This window comes from Camellia sinensis, chromosome 4, assembly GCF_055761805.1.
Source record: "Camellia sinensis isolate YWXY chromosome 4, ASM5576180v1, whole genome shotgun sequence".
Taxonomy (NCBI): Eukaryota; Viridiplantae; Streptophyta; class Magnoliopsida; order Ericales; family Theaceae; genus Camellia; species Camellia sinensis.
In genome coordinates, this window is record NC_138964.1 from 8,601,584 (window position 1) to 8,619,908 (window position 18,325).

At 44.1% G+C, this 18,325-nt stretch overlaps 2 protein-coding genes across 2 annotated transcripts; one reads left to right on the top strand and one right to left on the bottom strand.

The window, feature by feature from the left end:
* Positions 1 to 214: 214 nt before the first annotated feature.
* On the bottom strand, positions 215 to 724 carry LOC145823390 (protein FAR1-RELATED SEQUENCE 5-like). Its single transcript, XM_082922934.1, has one exon. The coding sequence runs from the start codon at positions 722 to 724 to the stop codon at positions 215 to 217; it is 510 nt and encodes a 169-aa protein (XP_082779060.1).
* Positions 725 to 11,992: 11,268 nt separating this feature from the next.
* Positions 11,993 to 12,739, top strand: LOC145823393 (uncharacterized). Its single transcript, XM_082922937.1, has one exon. It carries the CDS (start codon positions 11,993 to 11,995, stop codon positions 12,737 to 12,739), a length of 747 nt encoding a protein of 248 aa, XP_082779063.1.
* Positions 12,740 to 18,325: the final 5,586 nt, after the last annotated feature.

Below are 18,325 nucleotides of genomic sequence, written 5' to 3' on the forward strand. Positions count from 1 at the left end.
AAATCTGAAACAACCATGTAAAAGATTTGACAGTCTCATCATACATCAACGCTGCACCGAATATAACTGTTTCTCGATAATGATTAAATCCAACAAATGTTCCAAAAGGTCTATGCTCGTTATTTAATTTGTAAGTAGTGTCAAAGGTTAGTACATCACCAAATTGACCATAGTCCATGATCATTTGAGCATCGACCCAAAATATATTATTTATTTACTCTACACAATCTAATTGGATTGCATAATAAAATGATGGATTTTCCACAGTTTTCTTACAGAAGTAATGCAACACACTATCCGCTTCTCCATATTCCAAATCTTTTTGTCTCTTCGTTCTCAAATAAATTTTTGGGTCCAATTTCGTGAAGCTAAATGATGCTCTTCCACCAGATTCCCTACCAAATAGCTCATAAGCAAACCTAAGAAGAATTTCATATTCTAAAGCCAATTGTACTTCAATTGCTTGGGTGGTAGATATTTTTCTTTGGGATGGGAACATATGAATGCACTGAGGCACAAGGTCATGGTTATGATGCTCAACAAAATCATAAGCAACATATTTTCCTGAAATTTTATCTAACTTGATACTAAATCGGGCACCATAACCACATCTTACCTCTTGTCTCGGATTTTTGACTAGTGGATCTCGCTTGTCAATACCCCGACTTCCCTCTTTGTAACATACAAACGTCCGTGAAGTTATTTCCTTGGTATGTTTGTTCATGTTTGCATAGGCCTTCCTATTATTGAAGCTCACCTTTCTCCATAGGTGTTGTAAAAGTCATACGCAGCTTGTTTAGAGTTAAATGACATCTCCAATTTTGACTTTCAACCACAATTGGCCAACTCATCAACAATATTATTTTCTTCCATTACCTGCAATTCAATATCATACAAATAATATAAAATAAAATAAAAACTTAAAGAAAAATTCTAATTTGTTTTTTGGATGCCAATTCCAGAAACACAAGTCAAAACAGGTCAAACCAAAGCTGGGCCAATTATCTAATTAAGGGTGTGCGCGGTGTGGTTCGGTTCGGTGTGGTTTAGGGATAAAATAGAAATTGCATAGCAGGTGGCGGATTAACAAAGTTGTCATTAGAAATTGCCATTGTTCTTATAAAAAACTGACAATTTGGTTCGTAAAAAATGGCGGTTATAAAAAAGAAAACATAATTCAAATTACAAACTTGAATCAAAGAGTAAAAAAAATCTAATTTAAGTAAAATAGTCAAAATGGAATAAGTTTAATGGATTGTTTCTTTGATGTTCTATATACATCACTACATCTATCTTCAAACAAATTGTTATGTTCAACAAATCTAGTTAGGAAAAACCCTTACTCATACTGCTTTTATCCTTGTTTAGAAAGAAAAAAAAATACTGCTTTTATACATTTCCTTTTCTTTTTCCACAAATCTAATATCTAAATACAATTCTTATCAATACAAAATAATTAGTATTTTACAAATCTATTTCTCTCTAAACACAATTTTGTTTTGTATTATTATTATTTTACAATTCAACAACACTACAAACTTAGATTCTTTAATTAGAAGGTTTCATGGAACAGTAAAGGCAACATAAATGAAAAAAATCTATTCTTTTGACTATGAATGATATTTTTTAGTAATTTAATAGCATTAATATATTAGGTTAATATGTTGTCTCAAGAACCAAGATCATACAAATAGTTGGCTCCTATAATAAAATCCATTCAACACCAAAAAAAATCAGAGGCCACAAATTTATTTTATCATTGATGAGCAACTCCATATTAATAAAAATGTTTGAACGTTAATCAATAAAGATATGATTGGGGTCTCAAGGCATGGCCTTACCTGAAAGAAACTTCAAGAAACTTGCTCCTACCATTTTTCGTGGCTTTACTGCAGAGTTGAAACATAGAGTTATTGCACACCAAAGAGAGAGAGAAAAAGAGAGAGCAAAGAGAAAATATACACCAAAGAGAGAGCAAAGGCAAAACACAAACTACAGAGAGAAAAGAGAAAACATAAACCAGAGAGAGAGCATAGAGAGAGCCACATACCAAATCGGGGAAAAACAGTAGTGGCCAGCGGAAGAGAGGCCAATGGCGGCGACTAGCAAGAGTACAACCACGGATATGTAAGAGACAAGGTGAACGACGATAGAGTTGAGATGATCGGTGGTGATTGGCTGCAGAGGCGAGTCGATCGGTGGCCATCGTTTGCAGATGCGAGATGGAGGGGCCATTTCCCTAAATAAGCTAAAATAATAAATCAATTCCCAAACTAAGTCTAGTTTTAAAAGAATTCTCAAAATAAGCTAACTCGCGATTCACAATCGCGATTTCAACATATTTGCACCTATCTCACGTGAAACTTGGTAAATCTTAAATTCGTGGTTACAAAAAGCGCTTTCCATTAAGAAATCGCGGTTACAAAACGCGATTTTAATTAATTTTTTTTTTTCTTATGAACTCGCTGTTCTGAACCACGATTTTATCCAAAAAAAATTTTCTTCTGAACTCGCTGTTATTAACCACGATTTTATGAAAAAAAAAATTCTTCTGAACTCGCTATTTCGAATCACGCTTTTAGACCAAAAATTTTTTCTGCTGAAATCGTGGTTGTGAACCACGATTTCAATACTGATTTCCCAACCACGCTTGGACCAACTGATGCCTAAAGTAAAGTAAACACAGTTGGTCTAATAAAGTTATTTCATAAAAAAAAAAAAAAAAAGTCGAACAAATAAATTTCTAAAAATAAAAATAAAAATAAAATTCTAAAAATTTATGCTACCTTAGTGTTTAGGGATAAATTTTTTTTTTGTTTTACTAAAATAAAAATAAATAAATTTTAAGAATTAAACCCTAAACCTTAAAATAAAAAAAATAAAATTTCTCCGTAAATACTAAGGTAGCATTTGGTAACGTTTACGTTTTTTGTTTTTATTTATAAAAATTTTATAAACTAGTTTTTATTTATTTTTAGAAAAACATAAATTACAAACGAGTTTGGTTTAAACAAAATATTTAAAAAAATTTATAAAATTTAAATGCGTTTAGTTTTAAAATGTTTAAAAAATTTTAAAAACGTAAAATAAAAAATATGTTTGTTCAAGCCTAAAATATTGAAAAAATAATTATTTGAAAAAAAATTTAATTGGGAAAAAAAATATTTCAAAAAAATTTAATTGAAAAAAAAGATTAATTGAAAAAAAAAACTAATAGAAACAAAAATTAATTGAAAAAAATTATTTGGTCTTAATTTCAATTACTTGGTCTTATTTTTTTTCAATTATTTGAAATTAAGACCAAATAATTTTTTTTTAATTATTTTTTTCAATTAATTATTTTTTTCTATAAATTTTTTTTTCAAATATTTTTTTTCCCAATTAATTTTTTTTTTCAAATAATTATTTTTTTCAATTAAATTTTATAAATTTTTTTTAAACAATAATTATTTTATAAAATTTTCTTTCAATTATTTGTTTAGGGATAAAATTTTCAAATAATTATTTTCTTTCAATAATTATTTTATAAATTTTTTTAAACATTTTGTTCAAACCAAACTCGTTTGTAATTTATGTTTTTCTAAAAATAAATAAAAACTAGTTTATAAAATTTTCATAAATATAAACAAAAAACGTAAATGTTACCAAACGCTACCTTAGTGTTTACGGATAAATTTTATTTTTTTTATTTTAGGGTTTAGGGTTTAATTCTTAAAATTTATTTATTTTTATTTTAGTAAAATAAAAAAAATAAATTTTATCCCTAAACACTAAGGTAGCATAAATTTTTAGAATTTTATTTTTATTTTTATTTTTAGAAATTTATTTGTTAGATTTTTTTTTTTTTTTTTTATGAAATAACTTTATTAGACCAACTATGTTTACTTTACTTTAGGCATCAGTTGGTCCAAGCGTGGTTGGGAGATCAGTATTGAAATCGTGGTTCACAACCACGATTTCAGCAAAAAAAAATTTTGGTCTAAAAGCGTGATTCGAAATAGCGAGTTCAGAAGAAAATTTTTTTTGGATAAAATCGTGGTTCAGAACAGCGAGTTCATAAGAAAAAAAAATTAATTAAAATCGCGTTTTGTAACCGCGATTTCTTAATGAAAAACGCTTTTTGTAACCACGAATTTAAGATTTACCAAGTTTCACGTGAGATAGGTGCAAATATGTTGAAATTGTGATTGTGAATCGCGAGTTAACTTATTTTGGAAATTCTTTCAAAACTAGGCTTAGTTTGAGAATTGATTTATTATTTTAGCTTATTTAGGGAAATGGCCCGAGATGGAGAGACGCTTGAATAAGATGAAATGAGGGGTGTTAGGGTTTAATTTGAGGATTGATTGTATGTGTGAGAGAGTGTAGATAAGTAAATGTTGGAACCTGTGCTGTTTGTGTGTGTATACACATAAATAAAAAAATTAAAAAAACTAAAAAAATATTAAAAAATAGGCTAGTTGGGTTGGTTAAAGTATGCGGGTTGCGTTCTTCTAACCGCCACCCGTGCCGACCCGCATGTTCTGGACACCCAACTCGCCGGCCCGCTCGCCAAAAACCAAAGAAAGACACATTCGACTTGGTTTGGTGCGATATTGGCGGTATTGTGCACAATCCTACATCTAATGTTGGGTCAATTGAGAGAATTTAGCCTTTTAAATTTATTACACAAATTAACAAATGTTGCAAAAACACATTCACTCCAGTGATCCAAATTATGCAAACAAATAAGTTCTCCAATTCAAAGCATTCAAAAAAAAATAGAGAGAAATCTTAAACAATATTGGCATCTCATTTCATCTCAAATCAAAACAAGACATTATGAAAACAACCCATTTCATGAAACCCATTTATCATCAACAAATCTATATTTTCTTTTATTTATCTAACATAAAATCGAAGAACCAAATCGAACAGAAATCTGAATCATATATATATGTTACCCAAAAGACAACCTAAGAGGGGGGTGAATTAGGTTTTTACAAATAAAAATAATAATACCCTACTAAAAATTATGACTAGCACGATAAATAAATATAGTTGATGAAATAAAAATAATTGAAACAAGTGTTCTAACAACTATGTCAATTAATGATTTTAGCGCAATAAAAATATGAAATATAACTATGGCAATTTAAATAAAATAAAAAGATAAGGGAGAGAAAGGTAAACAAATTTATAGTGGTTCGCCTTCAACTCGGCCTACGTCCACTCCTCAAGCTTCACTTGAGATTTTCCACTATTCTCTAGCTTCACAGGGTGGTAACAACCTTTTCACAGATGGAGCAATCTTCCACGGATTTTACACAGACTTTCTAAGTTAAGAATACTGAGTGTACTACACTCTTACAAAATTAAAAAGAAGGTGTTTTTGCTTTTACAGAAAGTTATAAGAATTATCTCTAAAAAATAGATATAAAAATGAAGCTTTGGTTTTTTTGTAAACTTCACACAGGAAAGATAGGCTTAAAGCTATACGTCTCAGTGTATAATTTTTGAAAGAGGATGTAAACAAAAATTGAAGAATACTTCTTAGAGAATTTTTCAGAGAATAGATGTGAGTGATTATAGATCAAAGAATATTTTTTGGTTTTTTTTTTTTGTAACTTGTTTACATTAGAAGTTTTGGTATATATAATGAAACTTAGCTGTTTATAGCCGTTGTATTCATTTGAATTTATACCCGTTATAACCATTGTATTCATTTGAATTTATAACCGCTTATAGCCATTGTACTCATTTGAATATCTTTTACTCCATCATTACTAATTTGAATATTTTTTACTCGAACCTTTTGGCCTGCTGCTGTGCTGGGCTGTTTGAACCTTTTGGCCTGCTGATGTGCTGGGCTGTTTGAACCTTTGTTTTGGGCTGTTTGAACTTTTGGTTTGGACATTATTTTTGGGTTGAAATGAACTCCTGATTTAAGCAAATATTAAATTCATTCAAACAATATTTAGGATAAAAGTTTATGTCAGAAATAATGGGACAAAATAAATTTTGATTCTATTTTTCTCTTTCAAATACATTAAAACATAATTAAATAAATCATCAAAATAAATTTTAGATTCTATTTTTCTTTTTCAAATAAATTAAAATATAATTAAATAAATTATCAAAATAAATTTTGAATTCTATTTTACTCTTCCAAATAAATTAAAACATAATTAAATAAATCATCAAAATAAATAAGCCTAACAATATATATATAACCCATTTCATGAAACCCATTTATCATTAATAAATCTATATTTTCTTTCATTTATCTAATAGAAAATCTAACAGAAAATCGAACATAAGATTAAAGAACCAAATTGAACAGAAATCTAAATCATATGTATATATATAAACAACAACAAATTTCATTTATATTTTCTTTCATTTATCATCAAACCCATTTCAAAAATACCCATTTCATCAAACCCACTTCAAAAATTAATAACAAATCAAACCCAAGAATCATATATATATATATATATATATATATATATACACATATATATAAAACAACAACAAATGACAATGATGATGAAATGGACCTTGTTGTCGCCGCAATCTCACCTTGTTGTCGTTGCATCGCTATTGGACTCACCGTTACCCACCATCTTTTGCGTTTCTCTTTCACTGTCATGTCGCACCATCATTTCTTTCGCCTCTCAATTCGTTTCTCTCTCCGTTCGTGTTCTTCTCTCCGTCTCTCTCTCAGTTCATCACTCCGTCTCTCACGTGCAAAGTCGTGTCTCTATCTCTCTGTTAGGGTTGATTGAGTGAAATAGATGATATAAAACAAATGATACATAAGAGAAAAGAGAGGGAACACAAAAATTTTGAATTAAAAAAAAACACTAAACAAAATGATGCTGTTTTCTTCAAAACGATGTCATTTTGGCGACACTATAGGAACTATCATAGGAAATTATGACAGAGGATCTGAACTCAGGAAAGGACTACAAATTCCACCCTTACCGCAAAACCCAAACTTCATTGCATCCTAGTTTGGAGAACAAGGAAGGGGTCAAACGAAGGTGGAAGAAAGATTGACAGTGATAAGGATGTAGGTGACGTGTTACCAATGTTGGGAGGAATTAGCTGATAGATTATTGTAGATGGAAGATTGAAGAAATGAGAGAGGATAAGGAGGAAGTGAATGAATAAATTTATCATTTAAAAAATATTTTTATATATTTATAATTATTTTTCAAATTTTTGTTTATAATATAATTTTTTTTTTATTCTCCATAAAATTATATAGTTTTGTCAAGTTGTTTATTGGAAAAATTTCAAAAATTATTTAGTTTTATTCTCTGACACGGATAGGCCCACAAGGCATACGGCCCACAGCAAACCACCCCAAACCCATCGCTTGGGACCAATGGCATAACCCGGTTGGCGAAGCCCAGGACAGTTGGAGGCCATCTAGACATGGAGGGCCAATGGCATTTGGGCACATGGCAGGTGGGACACGGGCCACATCAACAGACAAAGATCTGCAGAGTTATTATCACAACACATCACCATTAATGCATCCCATCACAGCATTTATTACGACAACACCCCCCCGTCGGAATAGAGCCCCATCACCCTGAACAAGGTAAGCTACGGCACAGGCTTTCGGCGAAAGGAAGCACGTCACAAGAGACAGGGAAATGATGACCAAAAGATATAAGCAAGGATAGAAAGACAAGAATAAGGTTAAGTTATCTCTCTCTTGATCCCTCTCTCCATATTCCCTACTATTTCCTCTACTAATTCTCACGCCGGAGGGTTCACTGGGGGACTGCCCCGTTCCCCTTTGGGCTTGCATGCAGGTCATTTGACGGAATCATCACCCCGAACCGGAACCTGAAGAGCCTGGACCAGTCCGACCCATCCACCCGGGAAGAAGAACGTTATCAGTTGGCGCCGTCTGTGGGAACTTAGTGGTTTATCCGTGCGCTAGTTGTGTTCACTACCGCCGGAGCCCTCCCTTCTCACCATCACCTTTCTCTCTTGCCTGTCCAGGTGTATGGTCACGGCTAGGTCCATGGCTTCTCACCACAACGCCGCCGATCACCAAACAGATCCTTCCCACCCAACCAACCCACCACAATACATCATCGAGCTCACCAACAGCATTAACCGCATGGCCGAGCAAAACCAGGCCCTGATCAATGCGTTACTCCAAAGAAACCCCCCCCGTTCCACCTCCAAATATCCCACCCAACCAAGGAACAACCCCAGGCCATACTGCTCCACAACCCCCTCCGCCTAACCCAGAAGGTTCGCAGCCCCTTCCTCCCCAACATGAAAACCTACCACCCCCACCTCCACGCCCGCCAGTCGCAGCACTGGCTCCTGAGGGGGAAGCTAGCAGTGTCCAGCCTCCATTGACCGACCATGGCGACAACATTCCCCTCTGGGACGCTGAAATCCGAGCTATGAAACTGCAACTACAAGGGGTCATGCAGAACATTCAGCACAAGCCCTCAGTCACCACCAACTCGCCTTTTGTTGCCTCCATCCGCGACAAACCATTGCCTGCCAAGTTCAAGATGCCTACCGTTGACTCCTTCGATGGCACGACGGACCCAGTCGACCATCTGGAAACCTACTGCACCCTCATGATCCTCCATGCCTTCCCTGACGAGATCATGTGCCGAGCTTTTCCAGTGACACTGAAGGGATCAGCTCGGCTGTGGTTTAGCCAACTACCGGCGGACTCCGTCTCCACCTTTCAACACCTCAGTGACTCCTTCCTGAGCCACTTTATTGGAGCCCAGCGTTAGAGACGCCCAGCCACCCAGCTCCTTAACATTCGTCAAACCGAGGGGGAGTCGCTCCGCAGCTTTGTCACCCGGTTCAACACCGAAGCCCTTCAAGTAGCGGAGAATGACGACAAGGTCATCCTCACCGCTTTCATGGCCGGCCTGCGGTCGTCTGATTTCCTTTTCTCCCTCTCCAAAAACCCTCCAACCACCATGGTAGCTCTGCTATCCAAAGCCCAGAAATACATGAATGTTGAAGATTCCCTGGCCGCTCGGCAAGAGCCGACCCCTAAAAATCCGACCCCCAGAGAAAAGAGGAAAGACTCCGAGCCCAGAACCGCCCAGTATAATAGCCAAACACCCCACTATAATGACCGACCCCCCCGAACCGACCGGTCGACTCCGACCAGACCGCCCGGTCGGTTTGAGCAGTACACACCTCTCAACTCCCCCATGGAGCACGTCCTCAATCAAATCCAGCGGGACTACCCCCTCAAGTGGCCCCTACCGTCCCGAAACCCTTCCACCCGGAAAGATCAGTCCAAATACTGCCGCTTCCACCAAGACCATGGCCATACCACCGACGAGTGCATCAACCTCAAAGACCAGGTCGAGACCTTCATCCGCCAGGGCCGCCTCAGCCGATTCACAGACCCCCGCCCCGCACAGAGGCAAAGAACTGACCTTCCCAAGAACAATAGCCGACGCACACCACCTCGCAATCAAGCCCCACCAAACGAAGGCCACGATCGCCCGCCACCACAGCCTCGGCCTCCGGGCAATCCCCCTCCACCAGTCGGAGAAATCAGAGTCATTTCGGGGGGCCTTGCTTGCGAGGGGCCATCCCGCTCGGCTCAGAAGGCAGAACTCAGAAAAATCAGGCAAGGCTCAGACAAAGCAGTGGCGACGGTGGACCGACCTCCCAAACAGTCAAAACAATGGATCGAACCCATCACCTTCACCGACACCGACTGTGCAGGAGTCCGTTACCCACATGATGACCCCCTTGTCATTTCCGCCATCCTCTCCAACTACAAGGTCAGACGAGTCCTCATAGACAACGGCAGCTCTTCAGACATCATCTTCCTCAATTGCTTCCGCCAACTAAAGATCGGGGAGGAGAGCTTGCCCCCTCTCCAAACCCCTCTGGTCGGCTTCACCGGCGACCGAGTGACCTCCATCGGCTCCATCGATCTGCCTATCACCATCGGCGAGCACCCGCGGCAGACCACTAAGTTGCTCACCTTCCTTGTGGTCGACTGCCCCTCCGCTTACAACATTATCCTTGGCCGCACAGCCCTAAATGCCTTCCAAGCCATCACATCCACATATCATCTGGCCATGAAATTTCCTACCGATCTCGGTGTCGAAACTGTCAAAGGAGAACAAACCGTGGCCAGGGAGTGTTATGTCGCCTCACTCAAGGAAGTCAAGCTAAAAAAGGCCATGATCATCGAAGGGCTTGACGTCCGAGACGAGGACGAGCTGGTCAGAGGTGAACCTGTAGAGGAACTTGTTGAAGTCAACATCGATCCCACCAACCCAATCAGAACCGCCAAGATCGACAGTCAATTACCCGCCCAAGCCAAGGCCGACCTTACTGCTCTCTTAACCGAGCACAGAGATGTATTCGCCTCGACCCATTCTGACATGCCAGGCATCGATCCCTCCTTCATAACCCATCGCCTCAGCATCGAACCCCACTTTCGACCCCACCGCCAGAAGCAACGCATTTTCCATCCGGAGCGCAACACCCTTATAGCCGCCAAAGTTGACAAACTCCTCGAGGCCCAATTCATCAAAAATGTGGACTATCCTAGGTGGTTGTCCAATGTGGTCCTCGTCCGCAAACACAATGGCAAATGGCGGCTCTGTGTCGACTACTCTGATCTGAACCGAGCTTGTCCCAAAGACAGCTACCCCCTTCCTCGCATAGATCTGCTGGTCGACGCCACAGCTGGTCATCAAATGCTCAGCTTCATGGATGCCTTCTCTGGGTACAACCAAATCCTGATGCACACATCTGACCAGGAGCACACATCATTTATTACCGACCGAGGTACCTACCACTACTGTGTAATGCCATTCGGACTGAAGAATGCTGGGGCCACTTATCAGCGGCTGGTTAACACCGTTTTTCATCACCAAATAGGCCGGAATATGGAAGTCTACGTCGACGACATGCTAGTCAAAAGCAAATACTCCTCCGATCACCTTACTGATTTACGTGAGACCTTCGCCACCTTGCGCAAGTACCAGATGAAGCTCAACCCAGAGAAGTGCGCCTTCGGCGTAGGGTCTGGCAAATTTTTGGGCTTTATGGTCAGCCAGCGCGGCATCGAAGCTAACCCTGAGAAGATCAAGGCCTTGGTTGAGATGCAGTCGCCTAAGACGGTCAAAGAGGTTCAGAGACTCACCGGCCTAGTGGCAGCCCTCAACCGCTTCATCTCCCGTGCGACAGATAAGTGTTTGCCCTTCTTCAAAGTTCTTCGGCAGACTTTTGAATGGACAACTGAATCCGAAGAGGCCTTCCAACAATTAAATCAATGCATGGCCAACCCTCCCTTCTCTCCCAAGCTATCACGGGCGAACCCCTCTTCCTCTACCTAGCAGTATCGGGAACCGCAGTCAGCGCAGTTCTCCTCAGAGAAGATGGCTCAATCCAACGCCCGGTCTATTACATCAGTCGGGCTCTCAGGGGCGCGGAGCAGAACTACCCCCTGCTGGAAAAATTGTCCCTGGCCTTGGTCATTGCCTCCAGACGACTCCGCTCATACTTCCAAGCCCACTCCATAGTGGTCCTCACCGACCAACCCCTGAAGAAGGTCATGCAGCAACCAGAACTCTCAGGTAGATTGATGCAGTGGTCCGTAGAACTCAGCCAGTTCGACATCTCTTACCGCCCTCGGACAGCAATCTAAGGGCAAGCTGTAGCTGATTTCATCATGGAGTTCACCAAGCCGACCCCGACCACTGCACCCCTACTCCTACCAACTCCAACAGAGCCAGAAGATCCCCATTCTTGGACTCTTAACGTCGACGGTTCATCCCGAAGAGAAGGAAACAGTGCTGGCCTCATCCTCACCTCCCCTAAGGGCGGCTACTTCAAATGTGCCCTCCGTTTCTTGTTTGAAGCAAGCAACAATGAAGCTGAGTACGAGGCATTAATAGCAGGACTCCACCTTGCCAAGGACATAGGGGTCAGCCACCTCCGAGTATCCAGCGACTCCCAACTCGTCGTCGGACAGATGACGGGGGACTTTGACGCCAAGGACGACACGATGCGAGCTTACAGAGATCTGGCACTCCCCCTTGCTCGCCTCTTCAATACTTTCCACATCAGGCACATTCCTCGGGGGGAAAACTCCAAAGCAGATGAGATGGCTCAGTTGGCCTCTGCTGACCACCCTACTCTCAGCCATGATGTCCGCGTCGAATATCTACACCACCCAGCCATCTCACTAGCTCTGCAAGCCGTACAATACATCCAAAATGAACCCATCCCTTGGGCATCCGACATTCTCCTATTCTTGACCACAGGAGCCCTCCCAGATGACCAGCAGCAGGCTGCCAAAGTCCGATTCCGAGCGTCCAATTACGTCATTCTGGACGGTATATTGTACAAGCGCGGTTTCTCCCGGCTGTATCTACGGTGCCTCAACCCCGCCCAAGCAACTTATGTAATGCAGGAGATCCATGAAGGAATTTGTGGTAATCACTCAGGTAGCAAGTCCCTTGCCCAGAAGATACTCCGTACGGGGTATTTTTTGCCAACTCTTAATCAGGATGCGACCGACTTCGTACTCAAATGCGACAAATGTCAACGCTTCGCCAACATCCCCCATGCCCCCCCTACAAAGCTAATCACACTCTACAGCCCCTATCCGTTTGCCAAGTGGGGGATCGACCTGGTTAGTCCACTTCCCACCGGTCGAGGCCAGACCAAGTTCGCGATTGTTGCCATTGACTTACTTTACCAAGTGGGTCGAGGCTGAACCCCTTGCCACAATCACCGAGCGGAACACCACCAGGTTTATCTGGCAATCGATCATTTGTCGATTTGGCATCCCTCAGGCCATCATCTCGGACAATGGCAAACAATTCGATAACGCAAAGTACAGAAAATTTTGTGCCGACCTCCAGATTCAACCATGTTTCTCCTCTCCCGGTCACCCTCAAGCAAACGGCCAAGTTGAGGTCACCAACCGTTCCCTCCTGAAAATCATCAAAACCAAGCTCGAAGCTGCTAAAGGCCTTTGGCCCGAGGAACTACCAAACGTACTCTGGGCTTACCGAACCACTGTTCGCACTCCCACTGGAGAAACCCCTTTTCGCTTAACATATGGCGCTGAGGCAGTTATTCCGGTAGAAGTCGGTTTGCCTACCCCCAGGGTTTTACATCCGGACCTGGTCGCAGCCGAAGAACTCCATTGGACAGACTTGGACCTCGTCGAAGAGCTCAGAGAGACCGCTGCTGTCAGATTGGCTTCATACTAGCAGAAAATGAGAACACACTACAACCGCCGAGTCCGACCACGAGAGTTCTCCATAGGGGATCTTGTCTTACGAGAAGTGACTCCTGCCACAAAGAATCCAACCGAGTGCAAACTGGCAGCCAAATGGGAGGGGCCCTACGTTGTGAAAACCCGACCACGACCAGGCACTTACCGACTTCAAGACAAGGAAGGCCGAGACCTGCCCCATCCCTGGAATGCGGAACATTTGAATCGTTACTATCAATAATTCGTACTTTTGTATTGACAATATCGTTGTATTTCCCTTTTTATACATAATGCAAACTCCGCCTGGTGATTTCAGTTTTCATAATTCAACTGTCTCTATGTCGCTCCCATAACTTTTTCACTTGCAGCATTTCAAAAGCCTCGGCCAGACCGAGCACTTCAAAAGCCTCGGCCAGACCGAGCACTTTAAAGCCTCAGCCAGACTGAGCACTTCAAAAGCCTCGGCCAGACCGAGCACTTCAAAAGCCTCGGCAAGACCGAGCACTTCAAAAGCCTCGGAAGACCGAGCACTTCAAAGCCTCGGCCAGACCGAGCACTTCAAAAGCCTCGGCCAGACCGAGCACTTCAAAAGCCTCGGCCAGACCGAGCACTTCAAAGCCTCGGCCAGACCGAGCACTTCAAAGCCTCGGCCAGACCGAGCACTTCAAAGCCTCGGCCAGACCGAGCACTTTAAAAGCCTCGGCCAGACCGAGCACTTCAAAGCCTCAGCCAGACTGAGCACTTCAAAAGCCTCGGCCAGACGGAGCACTTCAAAAGCCTCGGCCAGACCGAGCATTTCAAAGCCTCAGCCAGACGGAGCACTTCAAAAGCCTCGGCCAGACCGAGCACTTCAAAGCCTCAGCCAGACGGAGCACTTCAAAAGCCTCGGCCAGACCGAGCACTTCAAAGCCTCAGCCAGACGGAGCACTTCAAAAGCCTCGGCCAGACCGAGCACTTCAAAGCCTCAGCCAGACGGAACACTTCAAAAGCCTCGGCCAGACCGAGCACTTCAGATCCTCAGCCAGACTGAGCACTTCAAAAGCCTCGGCCAGACTGAGCACTTCAAAGCCTCGGAAGACCGAGGACTTCAAAGGCCTCAGCCAGACTGAGCACTTCAAAGCCTCGGCAGACTGAGCACTTCAAAGCCTCGGCAGACTGAGCACTTCAAAGGCCTCAGCCAGACCGAGCATTTCAACAGTCTCAGCCTGACTGAGCATTTCAACGCCAAGCAGAACCACATTTTCAACACTTAGTCACATTCTGAAGCTTCTTCACAGTTCCAGGACCACGTCTTTACCTAGTTAAATTCTCCATATACTCTCACGTATTACATTCACTGATCAGATTATTTGCCAACTATTTCGTTACAATTTACAACCTGCCTCTTACTCCAATTTTTCCATTATCTTTTCAATTTTCATACAACTCCAATCGCACTCCGCAGGGAGGAACTTTTAACTTTCACGTTGCACGATATTTTTATTGACCCAATCTTTATGACCAGTTTTAATCACAACATTTCATTCATGCTGGCAACATAAGCAAAATACACAAAATTCAACTGGCTATACATTCATCCATTACAATTAAATAATCTTTGTACACAACTTCATTACAGTTAAATTCTCCATACCTTCATTCATTCACTCATTCCTTTACAATGTGTTTACAAGTTTAAAAAAAAAAAAAAAAAAAAACAAACAAACACAGAGCACGCCCAGTTTTTCTTCTCCTTGGCTACTCCTCTTCGCTAGATGCCAGATTCTCTTCTTCAACGCCTTCGTCCAGGGGGGTCTGGGCCACATCATCTTCGCCTATTGTCACACTACTAAGGTCCAAGTGTGTGAACAGCTCTTCAGCCCTGCGCTTGAACATTTTCCAACCGCTGTCCCAGAACTCGGCCATTTCGTGCTTATAGAAGTCTGACTGCTGGAAGCTTTCAATCACCTCTGCCTCTGTCCTACCTCCAACAGTCTTCCTTGATGGGCCCACCCCCCCAGACTCTTGACCAGCCAGACTCCTGGCGACAGCAGCATCCACCACCATCTGAAATTCGGGGGACCCTTTATATTGCTCCACTGCTGCGACGCATAGATCAGGGTAGGCCGCCTTTTCAGACGCCGCCTTCGCCCTCTCCTTGTCCAGCTCCCTTTGCAGGGCCCCCCTTTCAGCAGCCGCCGTCGCCCTCTCCTCTTCCACCCCCTTCCTCAGACTCTCCAGCTCTGCCGCCGCCTTCGCCTTCTCCTTCTCCCACTCCCTCAGAAGCCTCCCCTTCTCCTCATCTGCTCTGGCACGCTCCTCCCTCAACTCCTTCAACAGATCTCCAATTCTGAAGTCCACTTCATCCTTTTGCCTGACCAACTTTTCATTGCTGGTCATGGCCTCTTCATGCCGCTCGATAGCCACGGCGCAGGCCCTCTCAGACTCTTCCAACTTTTTCTGTTCATCAGCCAGTTAGAACTCAAGCGACACAACCTTACGGCGTGTGTCCTCTAGTTCCAACTTGACTGCTGGCAGATCGGCATGGGCAATCTTCCAGTCGGCACTGTCCTTCCTTAATTTGGCCAACTGGGCCCTGGCCTCCTCAGCCTTCAACTTGGCAGCCCCAGCCTTCCTAAGAAGGGCCCCCGCCAAGGTAGTTACCTCCATTTGGGCGGAGCATAACCCCCTCAGCAGGTCGGCCTCATTATACCCAGATGACGCGCGCAGAGCTCCCTCCTCCACAATCTTCACCAGGCGGTCTGCCCCCGCCCTGGCTGGGCCTTCTTCTCCCTCTAACCTTCCAGCCACCGCGCGCGCATGATAAATCGCCGTAGCCAGACGAACCCCTCCTTCCTGGGGGTCAGGCCTCTTCTGGACCTGTTTCCCTCCGCTCGGCGCCGCCTCACTCACCCCAGCCTCCACTTGCACTGGTGGAGCAATCTCCACAACCTCCACCGTTGGGATGATCTCCACCACCTCTGGGGCGTCCTTTGCCACAAGGACCTCCACCTCCGTTGGGGCCACCTTCGCCCTCTTGGCCCCAGACTCCTCCGCAGCTTCCTCTAGGGCACTCCTCTTATTATTCTTCTTCTTTTTCAGAGGCTCCACCTCCTTTCTGGCCTTTTCTTTTACATGGTCTACAGGCGGCGGCCGCGGCTCAAAGCTGCTTAAGTCTTTTTCCCCCAACGGCCTGGGGCGCGGTCGGATCCTCTCCCGCGCGATCGGTTGAGGCGGTCGGTCTCTCTGCGCCTCCATCAACTTTGCGGCCTTGGCCATAACGGCTCGATTCTCTACCTCTTGCGCTCTTCTCCTCTCCTCCAACTCCGCCCCGCCGAGGTCTCCACCTTTCGGCTGTGGTCCCAGCCCCGCCTCAAACAGTGCAGACGGCTGGACAAGATTGTCCCATTTGGCCTTCTCTCTCTTTTTCCACTCCTTCACTCTCTTCACCCTCTCTTCCGCCACCGCCCCCAGTCTCGACTCCATCGACCGGGTTGGCACCTTCCAGATGGTGCGTACCCCCATCCCCCCATCAACTGCCACGAAGAACCACCGTGGCCACCACCCCTTGATCGACGTAGGCAGCCCTGCCACCAATCCCCTCCCCATCACCGGCTGTAGGGTGACCCAAGTTTCTTGCTGTCCCGACGCCTTGTAACATGAGAAGAACTCGTCTATCGTCATGGCCTCCCCCCCATTCGCCTTAGGCCACGCACTCGCACAGGCCAGCAGAATCTTCCACGCATTGGGCATCAATTGCCCCGGCGCTACCTCCAAGCGATTTAGCACATCAACCACCACTTGAGGCAGTGGCAGCCTCAGCCCCCCTTTTAGCGCCTCCTCGTACAGGGAAAACTCCCCTGGCCTCACAGTAGACGGCCTTTCCCCTGATGTTGGCAGCCGTAACTCTACCTCCGCCGGAATCTGGTACCGTCCCCTAATCACCTCCAAATCCGCCGCCGTGAGTGTGGATCTATCCGCCTTAGTGTGCCACTGATCTGGCTCTACCTGGCTTAGTGGCTGTGGCGCCAATACCAGGACCGACGCCTGCGATTCTCCCACCGTTTCCCCCACCATTCGCACCTCCGTCCTGTATCGCGCTGCTAACTCCTCCGCATCATCATCCCCCAGCGGGTCCACCCTCACATTGTCTACTTCTTCTTGCGCTATTTCTAGGGTTTGCTCACAAAACACTTCTGACGCAGACGCAAGGAAGTTGAGAGGATGCTACACAGATATGTCGTACGCAGTGAAGGAATTAACACTTGGATATTTTGAGTTTTTGTAAAAAGGTAGGTGAAACGCATTATACAAAAAACCCACGATTTTACCCATATCCCATGGATCCACATTAATTTTCGCCCGTTTCAAAACCTTTCAAATCAACCGCCAAAACCGCATTTTCAAAACCCCCCTCGTGACCTATCGTTTCATTTCCGCTCCAACGTTTCATTCCCCCCACGATATCACCACGTGTATGGCCACGATGCAATGTCCCCTCCCCTTACCCTGTCATTTCCATTTCACATCATCACATTTTTTAGCCCCGCGCCGTCGCGGTCGGCACGCCTCACGGTCGACCCCTCCAGCCCGGCCACCCTCGCGGTCGGCACGCCTCATGGTCGACCCCTCCAGCCCGGCCACCCTCGCGGTCGGCACGCCTCACGGTCAGCTTCTCCCGCTCAGTCACCCTTGCGGTCGGCATGGCTTCCAGTCGACCTCTCCACTCGGTTCACACTTCTCTTCCTTATTACTATTCCCTTCGTTGGGCTAAAGCTGCACTCGGAAATGGGGGACTACTGACACGGATAGGCCCACAAGGCATACGACCCACAGCAAACCACCCCAAACCCATCGCTTGGGACCAATGGCATAACCCGGTTGGCGAAGCCCAGGATAGCTGGAGGCCATCTAGACATGGAGGGCCAATGACATTTGGGCACATGGCAGGTAGGACACGGGCCACATCAGCAGACAAAGATCTGCAGAGTTATTATCACAACACATCACCATTAATGTATCCCATCGCAGCATTTATTACGACAACACCCCCCGTCGGAACAGAGCCCCATCACCCTGAACAAGGTAAGCTACGGCACA